The sequence below is a fragment of the Nannospalax galili genome, unplaced genomic scaffold (genome assembly GCF_000622305.1).
Source record: "Nannospalax galili isolate Female #2095 unplaced genomic scaffold, S.galili_v1.0 scaffold1258, whole genome shotgun sequence".
Taxonomy (NCBI): Eukaryota; Metazoa; Chordata; class Mammalia; order Rodentia; family Spalacidae; genus Nannospalax; species Nannospalax galili.
The window spans coordinates 1,176,908-1,188,669 of NW_008341370.1; the positions used below are offsets into that span (position 1 = coordinate 1,176,908).

At 50.6% G+C, this 11,762-nt stretch overlaps 1 protein-coding gene across 3 annotated transcripts; it reads right to left on the reverse strand.

Annotated features, from left to right (window-relative positions):
- Nucleotides 1-1,841: 1,841 nt before the first annotated feature.
- Kdf1 (keratinocyte differentiation factor 1) lies at nt 1,842-11,538 on the reverse strand. 3 transcript variants are annotated; one of them, XM_029565245.1, is made up of 4 exons: nt 11,505-11,538; nt 3,736-4,894; nt 3,018-3,092; nt 1,842-2,377 (listed from the first exon to the last, which is right to left on the reverse strand). In XM_029565245.1, exons 2-4 carry the CDS (start codon nt 4,772-4,774, stop codon nt 2,295-2,297), a joined length of 1,197 nt encoding a protein of 398 aa, XP_029421105.1. In that variant the 5' UTR covers nt 4,775-4,894; nt 11,505-11,538; the 3' UTR covers nt 1,842-2,294. The 3 variants fall into 3 exon arrangements, with proteins under 3 accessions (XP_029421105.1, XP_008835065.1, XP_017654559.1); XM_008836843.2 differs by lacking the exon at nt 11,505-11,538 and adding an exon at nt 11,448-11,491; XM_017799070.1 differs by lacking the exon at nt 11,505-11,538 and adding an exon at nt 7,572-7,630.
- Between the last annotated feature and the right edge of the window lie 224 nt (nt 11,539-11,762).

Consider the following 11,762-nt stretch of genomic DNA (forward strand, 5'->3'; position numbering starts at 1 on the left):
TCCCAGAATCAAGGATTCATACTGGACTGTTTCCCAGGGGCTTGAGTAACACTGCCTAGCCCTGGGGAGGGAGGCAAGATGTCACAGTCTTCAAGACTGCTGTGGGGGGGGTCCAGGGAGAATAAAGTCTAGTAGGGCCCCACTGTTTTTGACCTGGCCCCCTGCAGATTTTAGGCTGCTTCAGAGCCAGCCCCAAGGCAGTATCAGGGTCAGTGGGGTAGCCCCTTCTCAGATCTGGCCCCTGGAGCTCTCTACCCTGCTTAGCCCTAGAGGCCAGGGTGCAGAGGCTGCAAGGATTAAGGTAGTACCCAGGTTTCCCCAAACTTGATAAACCTTTTTCTGGGAATAGTGCTTTGCAAAGCTGTTTGGAAATTGGTTTCTAGGGTCAAGGCTAGAGTTTAGGCATGGTGATGTCATTCTTACTCTGAATTCCCATGCCCTATCCTGTTCCTTTTGCTTTGGGGGGGTGGGGGGGAATACACATGGACAGTTTTGGTATGTATCCCTGGTTAGCCTAGAACTCAGTATATAGACCAGGCTGCCCTTGAACTCATGGCAATCCTCTTGTCTCAGCTCAAGTGCTGCGATTACAGGGGAGTGTTTGCCACAGCACCTTTTTCCTCTTTCATAGTTCTAAGGATCAGACTCAGGACTGCACACATACTAAGCAAGTATTCTACCACTGAGCATCACCACCAGTCATTTCATTCATGTCTAGACCTGGGTAAGACAGGAGCACCTAAGGAAAGGGGCCAGTTAGAATGTTAGAGCTCCAGCTGAGCTCCCGGGGATCATCCTTTGAGTCTGACAGGAAACTAGATAAATGGTAGTTACCTCTTTCCAAAGGGCAACCATGGCTGAGACCACAAAGGGCTGGGGCTGTAAGTGAAGAGGGTAGGAAAGGAATTGCCTCATTTTCTAGCCCGTTTGTCTCTGGAGAAAGGGTCTGTAGGCCTGCCCAGGGCTGACTGATTTTTTTTTTTTAGAGCCAGGATCTTTGTAGAGCTAGGGCTTGAACTGTTGCACTACTTCCCCAGCTTTGTTTGTTTTTTGAGATGGTCTCACTTGAGTTGTCCAGGCAGGCCTTGAACTTGTGACCCTCCTGCCTCAGCCTCTCAAGCAGCCAAGATTACAAAATCATGCCCAGCTAGTCTGAATAAACAGAGGCACCCCTGTAGGGAGCAACCAAGGGCCCTGAACATAGCTGGTACTAATGCCTTGTTCTGCCTCAAGGAGCTCAACTTCAGAGTCAGGGCCAGTTACTGGCTACAAGGCTTTCTTTGAGCCCCAGACTTTCTCCTCAGGTTGCCAGAAAGAGTGGCGGGATAATGGCGAAAAACTGCTAGCTGGGAGTAGTGGCACAAGCCTTTCATCCCAGGCAGAGTTCAAGGCCAGCCTGGTCTACGTAGTTGCAGGCTAGCTGAGGGTACAGGGAAACCTTGTCTCAAAAAGACAACCCTCCTCCAACAATGTTGTGATAGCACCAGGGAGAGGTGAGAGTCGCCGACAAGCAATCTTGTATTTGGGAAGACTAGGGTGGCGGCAGGCCAGCCTATAGGCAGTGGACTTGGGAACTCAGTTGAGGTAAATTGCCCTAGAAGTGAGGAAAACCACTTAAACCCTTGCCAGGTGTAGACACTGGAGATAGCTTTTTATCTCCTGGAGCTCAGTGAACTGGAGCTGTAGGCAAGCGTGCTCCTAACTTGTCCTTCTGACTTTAACTCCACAATGCTGAGCCAGGCTGGAAACCTATATCCTGTACCCTGTTCTGAGCAACAATTAAGGCAAATGGGACAGAAAGGACTGTGTTGTAGCCCAGATGACCAAACAGCTATCTATACTTGGAACTATGTCATGTTAACATGTTAAACATTCAAGAATCAGAACAAACTGCTCAACAGAATATAACAAGCGGGCACTGCCCACAATTCTATACAGAGGCCCTGTTGCCCCAACCCAGTCTACTGAGTATCCATGATTGCTTAGAGTGGTATGTGGGAATGGAGCCAGGATTTAATCTGAGAAGCTAGCTCCCAAGGCTTTTCTTCAGATTTCAGGCCACAGGAAGGAAAAGGCCCAGGCAGGAGTCAAGCCAGCTGGAGATGCAAGGGCACCTATGGCCCTGTGAAATGCATGTGGTATAGGAACCAATCAGCCAAGGCAGGAGGGGACCCAGAGTGGGCACCACTTCTGGGCTTGGTCCAACTTCCCTTGTGTGGACCCACACGGGGTTCTGGTTCCTCTGTAGGCTATCCTTCTCCCAAGAGGGGCTGTGGTTGTTGGGCCGGTTGGGGTTAGCAGTACACTTGCAACAGGGGTGCCCCTGAAGAGTCTGTGTCCGTGCCCTGGAAGGATGAGTTGTGGCTGGCTGGGTACCCTGGTGGGGGAAGGAAGCAGAGGCTCAGAGAGGGTTAGGAGCTCATCTGGGGCCCAGGGCCAGGGAGAATCCTCCTAGAGGGAACAGGGCGGGACTTGGTCCTGATCAGTTATCCTGCATGGGTGACCCCCCTCAGTGTTTTGGTCTCTGAACCTCAGCCTCACCATGTAAAAGGATAATGACCTTGCCCCTTAGGGGTTGTGAAGTCCCAGAAGACAGCAATAAAAATTGAGGGTTAGGAGCTCATCTGGGGCCCAGGGCCAGGGAGAACAGGGAGAATCCTCCTAGAGGGAACAGGGCGGGACTTGGTCCTGATCAGTTATCCTGCATGGGTGACCCCCCTCAGTGTTTTGGTCTCTGAACCTCAGCCTCACCATGTAAAAGGATAATGACCTTGCCCCTTAGGGGTTGTGAAGTCCCAGAAGACAGCAATAAAAATTACATAGGGAGCTTCTGCAGCTGCAGGCTGGATGGCCTGCCATCTGCCTCCCCTTGCTTCAGTCAAGTCAGCTTCCAGGGTGGGGTGGGTATGTGGCTGCTCAGCTTTTTTTCCATTTCTGATCCCATCATCACCCACCCCCAAGGAAGCTGAGGGCCCCCTAGGATATTATCCCACCCTCTGGTCAAGTCAGGACCACACCTGGGACTCCATATGGCCTCAGCTTCCGGGCGATGGCATCTGCTGTTGTCTCCTGGGAGATCTGCACTGTCAGTTCTAGGGAGCATGAACAGGCAGTGGTCATTATCATGTCCTTTAAGCCCCAGTCCTCTGCCCAGGGCTAGAGAAGCATGCTTAAAAGTAAGGACACATGGGCCAGGTGTGGTGGCACATGTCTTTAATCCCAACACTCAGCAAAGGCAGGCAGGCAGGCAGATCTCTGTGAGACAGGCCAACCTGGTCTACACAGTTGCAGGCCAGCTGGGGCTACAGGAAGACCCTGTCTCAAAAAGACCAAAAGACATAAATGAATTGGGGGTGGGGGTGGGGTAGGCTAGGCCAGTGGTACAAATTACTGTTGTATTCTGAGACAAGGTCTCTACCCTAGGCTGCCCTGGAACTCTTGGCAATCTTTCCTCAGCCTCTGGTGTGCCAGGAATAAAAGCATGGGCCACCAACACCAACCTTGTTTTCTGCAGAGGTCCAAATTCATTTGCCCTGGGACCTCTCTGGCCAGGTCTGGAAGCGCTCTGGCCAACAGGAGCAGGGGAGAAAAGCAGCCCATTGGACGACCCTGACAGTCAAAGTGCCCCGGGGTCTGCCCATTCTCCTCAGTTCTCAAACCTTACTATGCCCCAAGAACTCAGTCCAACCCTCCTGTTGCCAGAGCTGCCCTACCCTGCCCCTCTGGCCCACCTACCGTCCTGGCTGAGGCCAGACCCCACCATGGTCTCATGGCCACTGTCGGGGGCAGCAGCGGTGGGGGCAGCAGCTCGGGCAGAGCGCCCTTCGGAGGTCTGTGGGCGGGAGCGGCTTTTCCGTGTGCTGATGCGGATGATGCCACGCACCAGGCGGCCCTCGGCGTCCTGCTCATCCAGGTGGTAGTCCTGCGTGATGCTGCTAATCAGGTCTGAGATCTTGCTGGTTTTCTCCAGGAACACGGTGTCAGACGTGCACTTGGCCAGCTCGTCGATCTGGTGTACGCTGAATAGCTCCGTCAGCTTCTTGAAGATAAGCACATCGATTTCCCGGCTCGACATGGAGCCGCTGCCCATCTCGGGCAGGTCCAGGTCCGACTCGTGGAAAGAGTAGTACTCCTCGGAACCGCGGGGGCTGCTGGCAAGGGTGCTGGGCAGGCTGTGCCGTGTGGGAGGGGGCTCGGCCAGGGGCTCCTTGCAGCAGGAGTCCGCGTCGGGGACTGGGGAGGTGGTATTGCGGTAGGGGTAGACTGGGATGCCCTTGAGCTTGACGTCAGGGTAGCTGAAGCTGCTGCCCATGGTGGACTTGAGCCGCTGGCCCTCCCGGCGGGTCGGGGGTGCACGGTCCGGGCTGGGGGGCACGCCATTGTGCTCTTTGGCCCAGGTGGCTTCGGCAGACCCCTCAGTGGGGACCCCAGCAGACAAGCAGGGGCTGCAGCCCCGCACACAGGCCCCACAGCGTTGAAGGCAATCCCGGCAGCGGCGGAAGCAGAAGGCAGCCCTGCACCAGTCCCAGCCCCAGGGGCGCCAGAGCAGGCAGCAGGTCGGGGGTTCAGCGGCGGGATCCGCGGAGCCCGAGATGAAGGTGATGCTCTCCGGCCCATGGTGGCCAGGATCTTTGGGGTCGGGCCTGCGAGTGCGGCGGCCTGGTGGCGGGTGAGGAGGCTCATAGTTCTTCTCCAAGCATAGCTCTGCGGGCCGCTCCCAGGGCCCCAAGCTTGGAGGCCCCGAGGATGGTCGGGGCTGTCCCGGCCTGGGCATGGCTCAGCGCATGGCTTCTGGAAGCTGTGAGGAGGATGGGTTGAACATCCAGTAAAACCTAAGTGTTTTGCTCTTCTCTCCCCAAAGAGAAAGTTCTCTCTATGGTCAATCAATGAATGGCTAGGATTGAAAATAAAACACAATAACAAGTGTCAGTGGAAGCAAGAAATTAAAGCATTTTTGTTTTGCTGGTGGGAATATAAAAATAAAAAACAATATGGCAGTTCCTCGCGATTTAAACATAAGGGCTGGGAATGTAGTTTGGTGGTAGAGTGCCTAGCATGCACGAGGCCCTAGGTTCATCCCCAGCACGGCAAACAAAACAAAGACCAGAATTACATGACCCAGCAATTTCACACCTGGGAACATACCCAAGAGAAGTGAAAGCAACTTAAATAGGTATTTGTACATCAGTGTTCATGGTATCATTATTTACAAGAACCGCAAGGTAAGAGCAACTCAAAAGTCCATCAATGGATGAATGGATAAATAAATGTGGTATATCATATAATGGAATTATTTAGCTTTCAAGAAGAATGAAAATCTTCTGTGCTACAGCATGAATGAACCCTGAAGACATTATTCTGAGTGAAAAAAGACAAGAAGGAACACACACTGTATTGTGCCACATATGTGAAATATCTACATTTGGCAATTTCCCAGAAATAGTGTGGTAGTTGCCAGGGGATGGAGCAAAGGAAAATATGGCAATTATGTTGAATGCATACAGAATTCCAGCTAGGGAGATGACAAAAGTTCTTGAGTCACATAATGGCAACATGGTAAATGTATTTAGTGCCATAGGATGGCACTTAAAAATGGTGTGCAAAAGATTAAGATGGCAATTTTAATTATTTTACCACAAACAGGGAAAGACCCCCAGGGATCTCACTTTCTGAGAAGTGGGGACCTCTCCCTTCCTGCTGTTGCAGAGCCTCTCATCAAACGCCCTCCTGTCTGATGGGCCACCGTCATTACCACTCTCCTTCAGCTTCCCATCCCTCATCTCAGACATGGGAATAAAGCTTCCGTTGTCAATATTCCAGTCTAATTTAGATTTGCCCTCCTAGCAACACTTAAAAACAGGAAGGTCAGCCCGGTGTGGTGGTGCACGCCTTTAATCCCAGCAACTCGGGAGGCAGAGGCAGGCAGATCTGAGTTCAAGGCCAGCCTGGTCTACATAGTGAGTTCCAGGGTCTTTTTTTCCCCCCTAGAGGGAGGAAGATTGCTTTTTCTTAAGACTAAAGGGTCTCATGTAGCCAGATTGGCCTGATTTGCTAGGTAGCGAAGACTAGTCTTCCCAATCCTTTTACCTCTGCTTCCCAAGTACTAGGATTATAGGAGTGCATCACCCTGCCTAGCAACATCAAGCAGTTTTGATTCATTGCCACAAAAATAATCATAATCGGGCTGGAGAGATGGCTCAGTGGTTAAGAGCACTGACTGCTCTTGTAGAGGACCCAGGTTTGATTCCGAGCACCCACACGGCGGCCCTCTTCTGACCTCTGCGGCATCGCACAACACAGGTGCACTCACATACATTCAGGCAATACACTCATACACATAAAATTAATACAATTTTTTTTTGTCTTTTTGAGACAGGGTCTTCCTGTAGCCCCAGCTGACCTGGAACTCGCTATGTAGACCAGGCTGGCCTCAAACTCACAGAGATCCGCCTGCCTCTGCCTCCCAAGCGCTGGGATTAAAGGCGTACGCCACCACGCCCAGCCCCCTAAATATTTTTTAAAAAATAAATATTAAAAAATAATAATAATCATAATCTTCATGGGCCAGGGATGGCTCAATGGATAAAAGTGCTAGTCAGGCAAATGATCAAAGTTAATGCCACTGATAATGGGACAAAATGGCATTTTGTATCTCCTGACATGATGAACTAAGGGCACATCATTAAGTATTTCTTCTCCAAACATAACCTGAATGTAGTAACCATGAGATAAGACATTAATTAGACAGCACAGTTTGAGACATGACAATGAAGTGTATATGACTTTGCACAGGGCTAGGAATCAGGAGAAGAAAAATGGGGACCTGGATGATGTGAACCATTAGTGAAAGTAGAAAACTATTATTAGAGCCAGGGTCTCACAATGTAGCCCTGGCTGTCCTGCAACTTACTATGTAGACCAGGCTGGCCCTGATCTCACAGAGATCCACCTGCCTCTGCCTCTCAAGTGCTGGGATTAAAGGTGTGCACCACCTTGTCAGGTCCCATTTTTTTAAATGTATATGTGTGTGTCTGAGTAAGTGTGTGCCACATGTGTGAAGGTACTCATGGAGGCCAGAAGACAGAGTTGGAGTCCCTGAAGCTGGAGTTACAGGTAGTTGTGAGCCCCGGGAACCAAATTCAGGTCCTATAGAACAGCAAGAACTCTTTTTTTTTTTTTTTTTTAAATTTCTCCCCCCCACCAAGAACAGCAAGAACTCTTAACCACTGAGCCATATCTCCAACCCCAAACACATATCCTGAGTGCTGGGGTTAAAGGTGTGTCCCACTACACCTGGCCATACTATATATTATTTAATAATACTCTATCAATGTTAAATTCTCCGAATTTGATTATTATTGTTCAAGACAATGTTCTGGGATTTTTGTTTTGTTTTGAGACAAAGTAAGACCGGTCTCACTATGTAGCCTGGTAGGCCTGGAACTCCCTATGTAGATCAAGATGACTTCAGACTCACAGAGATCCACCTACTTCTGCCTCCTGAGTGCTGGGGGTTTTGCTTTGTTTTTTGAAATAGGGTCTCGAGCAGTCAAGGCTGGCCTCAAACTTACTATATACTCGAAGATGATCTTGAACTTCTGTTCTTCTGCCCCCATCCCACGAACAGTAGAATTATGTAGTGCTAGGGATCAAACCCAGTGCTTATTAGGTAAGCATTCTATCAATTGAGCTACATCCCCAGCCCTGCCTTGAACTTTTGATTCTCCTCTTTCAGCTTCCCAAGTGCTGAGATTATAGGTTTGCCACCAGTCCCAGTTCCCTAGATGGTATCTTTAAATAGTAGGATCCCAAAACTTTTCCTTTTGACTTTTGATTCTCTACAAATTACTAATGACAATGATGAATATATACATTTCTATGACAAAGAGAATAGCCTAGTAGCTTTACTTAGGAAACAGACACTACAGCACTTGGGGGTAAAGGGGCACGATATCTGCAGTGTGATCGCCAATGGTTCAAACCAACTAACCAGCACATGCCCAGAGGGCTTGTGTAGAGATTAGTTGTGCTTGATGAGGATGACATGGGAGTTCTTTGTTCCTGTAACTTTCCAGCCTTCACTGGGGCCCCTAGTCTGATAGGACATCCTCTTCCCACACCCTTCTACTGGGTTCTCTTGATGACCCAGTCAGCCTTGTACCCATTGTTTTAGGATAAGCCTACTTCCCCAGGGACCTCCAAGAGCCAGCTTCCTTTCTGCCTCAGTGCCTGGAGCAGGGTCAGATTGTAAGGTACTTTCACAGCACAGACATATTCTGTGACTTCATGGTAGAAACAAGACTACTGGGTTGAAAGAAAAGATTTAGGCTCTAGGCTAATGAGAACATGGGACCAGCAGTCTTGGGGAATGGATGGGGGGGAGTGAGTGTGTGTGTGTGTGTGTGTGTGTGTGTGTGTGTGTGTGTGCGTGTGTGTGAAATCCCATCTTTAGACATCTACAAGGGGTATTTCTCTTTTGGAATTTCTCCCACTCTGCTCAAAAAAAGTATACAAACTAAAATTGTAATAAGCAATTTTAGAGTCCCTCACAACTGAATGGGGTGGCACACAACCATCATCCTAGTACTATCATCCTCAAGCTGAGGCAGGAGGATCATGACTTTGAGATCAACATAAGCTACATAGCAAGACCGTGTCTCCACAAAACAAACAAGGTGAAATGTTCCTCATAACCCAGAGGGACATTAAAATGTCTGCCCTGATTTGAGTTATGGGAGATTGGCATGGACTCATTCAATGAACAAATACTGAGGGCCTACTGTGTATCCTAAATTCTGTGGACAAAGTAGTAAAGCAGACCAACTCCCTAGCCTCAGGAGCTTACATTCTGGTGAAAGTAATTACTGAGGGCTTGCATTGCTTTAAGTGCTTTGCCTGTAATAAATTTATTGATTCTCCCAGCCCTCTTAATAGTATTATTACCACTATACTGAAGCACAAAGATTAAAAGTTGTCCAAAGCCACACTTTTTTCTTGAGATAGGGCCTCATGTATCCCAGGCTGGCCTCAAGCTCACTATTTTGCTGAGAATAACATGAATTTCTCATCCTCTTGCCTTCACCTCCCAAGTGATGCTTTATACAGTGCTAAGGATCAAATTCAGGGCTTCATACATGCTAAGCAAATGCTCTATTTATCAAGCTGCATCCCCAGACCTCAAAGACACACTTTGTACCTAGCCCTTCTTGCCCAAATCCTCATCCCCTCCTCACCCCAGCTCAAGAGGACTCTTTACCACTCCCCCATCCTATCTGTGGATTGCAAGGCCAGAACAACCAGACAAAGCTGCTAGCATGAGCCTGTGCCCTTTGAAGGCTCGAATTTGGAGTTCTGAACCATCCACACCAATCTGAGCTGTGGGAGTCTGTGGGAAGATCAGGGTTACTGACCATGGACCAGGTTCTGTCTCCTTCCTACCACCAAGGCTTTAGGACTAGCTACTGTTTAGTAAATTTATCCAACACATTTACTGTTGGGCCAGCACTGTGCTAAATGCTGAGGAAACAGCAGTATATGGTTCAGAAATGGGCTCTAGCCAGGGTTCTTTCACATTATTTAGTCCTGACAACTGCCCTGTGAATAAGCAGTGCACCTCCACAACCCAAGAATCTGAAGCTCAGAGAGTGGTAGGGTTACAGGTAGGGAGCAAGCCAGCAAGCTGGGAAGAATTTGCTCTGTGATGGGCCAGGCCCTTTGCTGTGTGCCACATCTCTAGCTGGAGAGGAATGGTGAGAAGGGAAGCAAGGGCTACAGTATGGTGGCTTGCACAGGCATCCATCCCATTACTAGAGAGGCTGAGGAAGACAGATTGCCATGAGTTCAAGCCTGGCCTACAAAGTGAGACCCCTCTCAAAACAAGCAAACAAACCTCCTTGTGATAAAAACAGTGCCTAGCCTTAGTATTCCTTCAAAGAACCTGTTTATTCCAGGCTACATCTTCCTCTTCCTGCTGCTGCCCCTCCCTTCCTATCAATTCCAGCAACACCAGTGACTTGGTTTACTGAAAAACCAATTTTGCCTCTATTTTAGACAAAGACAAGGCTCTTGGTCTCAGTTTTTTTTGTTTATGCCCTTTTGAGACCGGTCTCAATATGTAGCCCCAGCTGTCCTGGAATTCACTACGTAGACCAGGCTGGCCTCAAACTCACAGAGATTCACCTGCCTCTGCCTCCCCAGTGCCGGGGCTTAAAGGTGAGCTTCCCTGCCCCCATTCTATCCCCCAGTTTCCTCATCTTTAAAAAGGCCCATTTTAGAACCTTAAATGGCAGCCCATGCCTGTAATCTCAACACTGTGGAAGTGGAGGCAGTAGAATCACTTCAAGATCATCCTTGGCTGCATAGTGGGCTCTAGATGAGCCTTGGCTACTTGAGACCCTGCCTCAAAAAACAAAAATTAAAATATAAAACAAGATTAAGTAAAATAAAAATAATTCTTTAAAGCCTCATTTTCCAAAATGGGAGAGATTAGTTGTCTTCCTAACTCCCCACTTAAGTTTTTTTTTGTTTTTTTTTTTTTGTTTAGATCATCCTTGGCTGCATAGTGGGCTCTAGATGAGCCTTGGCTACTTGAGACCCTGCCTCAAAAAACAAAAATTAAAATATAAAACAAGATTAAGTAAAATAAAAATAATTCTTTAAAGCCTCATTTTCCAAAATGGGAGAGATTAGTTGTCTTCCTAACTCCCCACTTAAGTTTTTTTTTGTTTTTTTTTTTTTGTTTTTTTGTAGTGACAGCCTGGCATGGGAAACGGGGCGTTCAGAGGCGCCACAGGGATACCCCAGGGTCTAGTGGATGCTCTGACTTCCCACTGGCTTTACCTTTCCAGCTCAGTTCCTGCAAACACCCTGCTGGGGGGGGTGTCTCCCCATGGTCCCTCTTCTAGGTCCCCAGGACAGCCCGACTACACCAGTCTTTGCCCAACTCTTGTTTCCTAGCCAAGCTTCATACCACCCGTCTGGAGGTGCTGCTCGGATCATCAAGCAGCCATCGACTCTGCTCCAGAGCGGGGACACCGGTACACCAGGTGTCCGGCCCCTAAGCACAGCCCATGACGCCATCTGCGGGCGCCTGGTCCCGGGGGCCAGGGAGACCCGAACCCGGCAATGCCCCGAACGCGCGCAGCTTCTGCGCCAGCACAGCCCCGGGGCGCGCACTGCCTCGCCCGCTGCAGCGCCTGAGCCTACGGGGGACCTTGGGTCCAGACGCGTTGTGAGTGTCCGGCCCCAGCCCCGCAGCCCCCTCGCCTGCGGCCCGCCCAGCCCCGCTCCTGCTCGGGCCGCTCCGGGCCCAGCCCACGCACCCCGGAAGTGGGCGACGGACCCCAAGCAGCCGGGCCCGCGCCCTGCCGCCGCCCCCCGCAGCCTCGAGGGGCTACCACCCTGGCGCCGCACCGCTCGGCGCCCCCGCGAGCCCGCGCGGGCCTTACCTGTCCCGCCAGGTGAGCCGCCTCCAGTCAACCCTTCCCCCGCCCCTCTGCGCTCACCTGGGCCGCAGGTGCGCGTCTCGCGGGAGCGCCGCACGGGCCGCCGCTAGGGACACACTTCCTGGCTCCGCGAAACGCCGCGGTGCATCTACCTGGCTGAGGCCCCGCCCGGGGCACTGGGCCGCACAGCGACGAGCTCCTGCGGCCCACCACCTCGGCCTAGTCGGGAACCAGGCCTGGGAGATGGGCTGCCAGGCGCCAGGGCTCAGGGTCGCTCTCTAGTCAGTGGCCTAGAAGTGGCCGAGTGCATACCAGATC

What these genes read in the sequence shown, in the direction of transcription:
- Kdf1 (XM_029565245.1), bottom strand. Translation starts at nt 4,774, where the DNA reads ATGCCCAGGCCGGGACAGCCCCGACCATCCTCGGGGCCTCCAAGCTTG. An exon ending in GTCTGGCCTCAGCCAGGACG is followed by an intron (nt 3,093 to 3,735) that starts GTAGGTGGGCCA and finishes CATGCTCCCTAG; the next exon opens with AACTGACAGTGCAGATCTCC. An exon ending in GAGGCCATATGGAGTCCCAG is followed by an intron (nt 2,378 to 3,017) that starts GTGTGGTCCTGA and finishes TTCCCCCACCAG; the next exon opens with GGTACCCAGCCAGCCACAAC.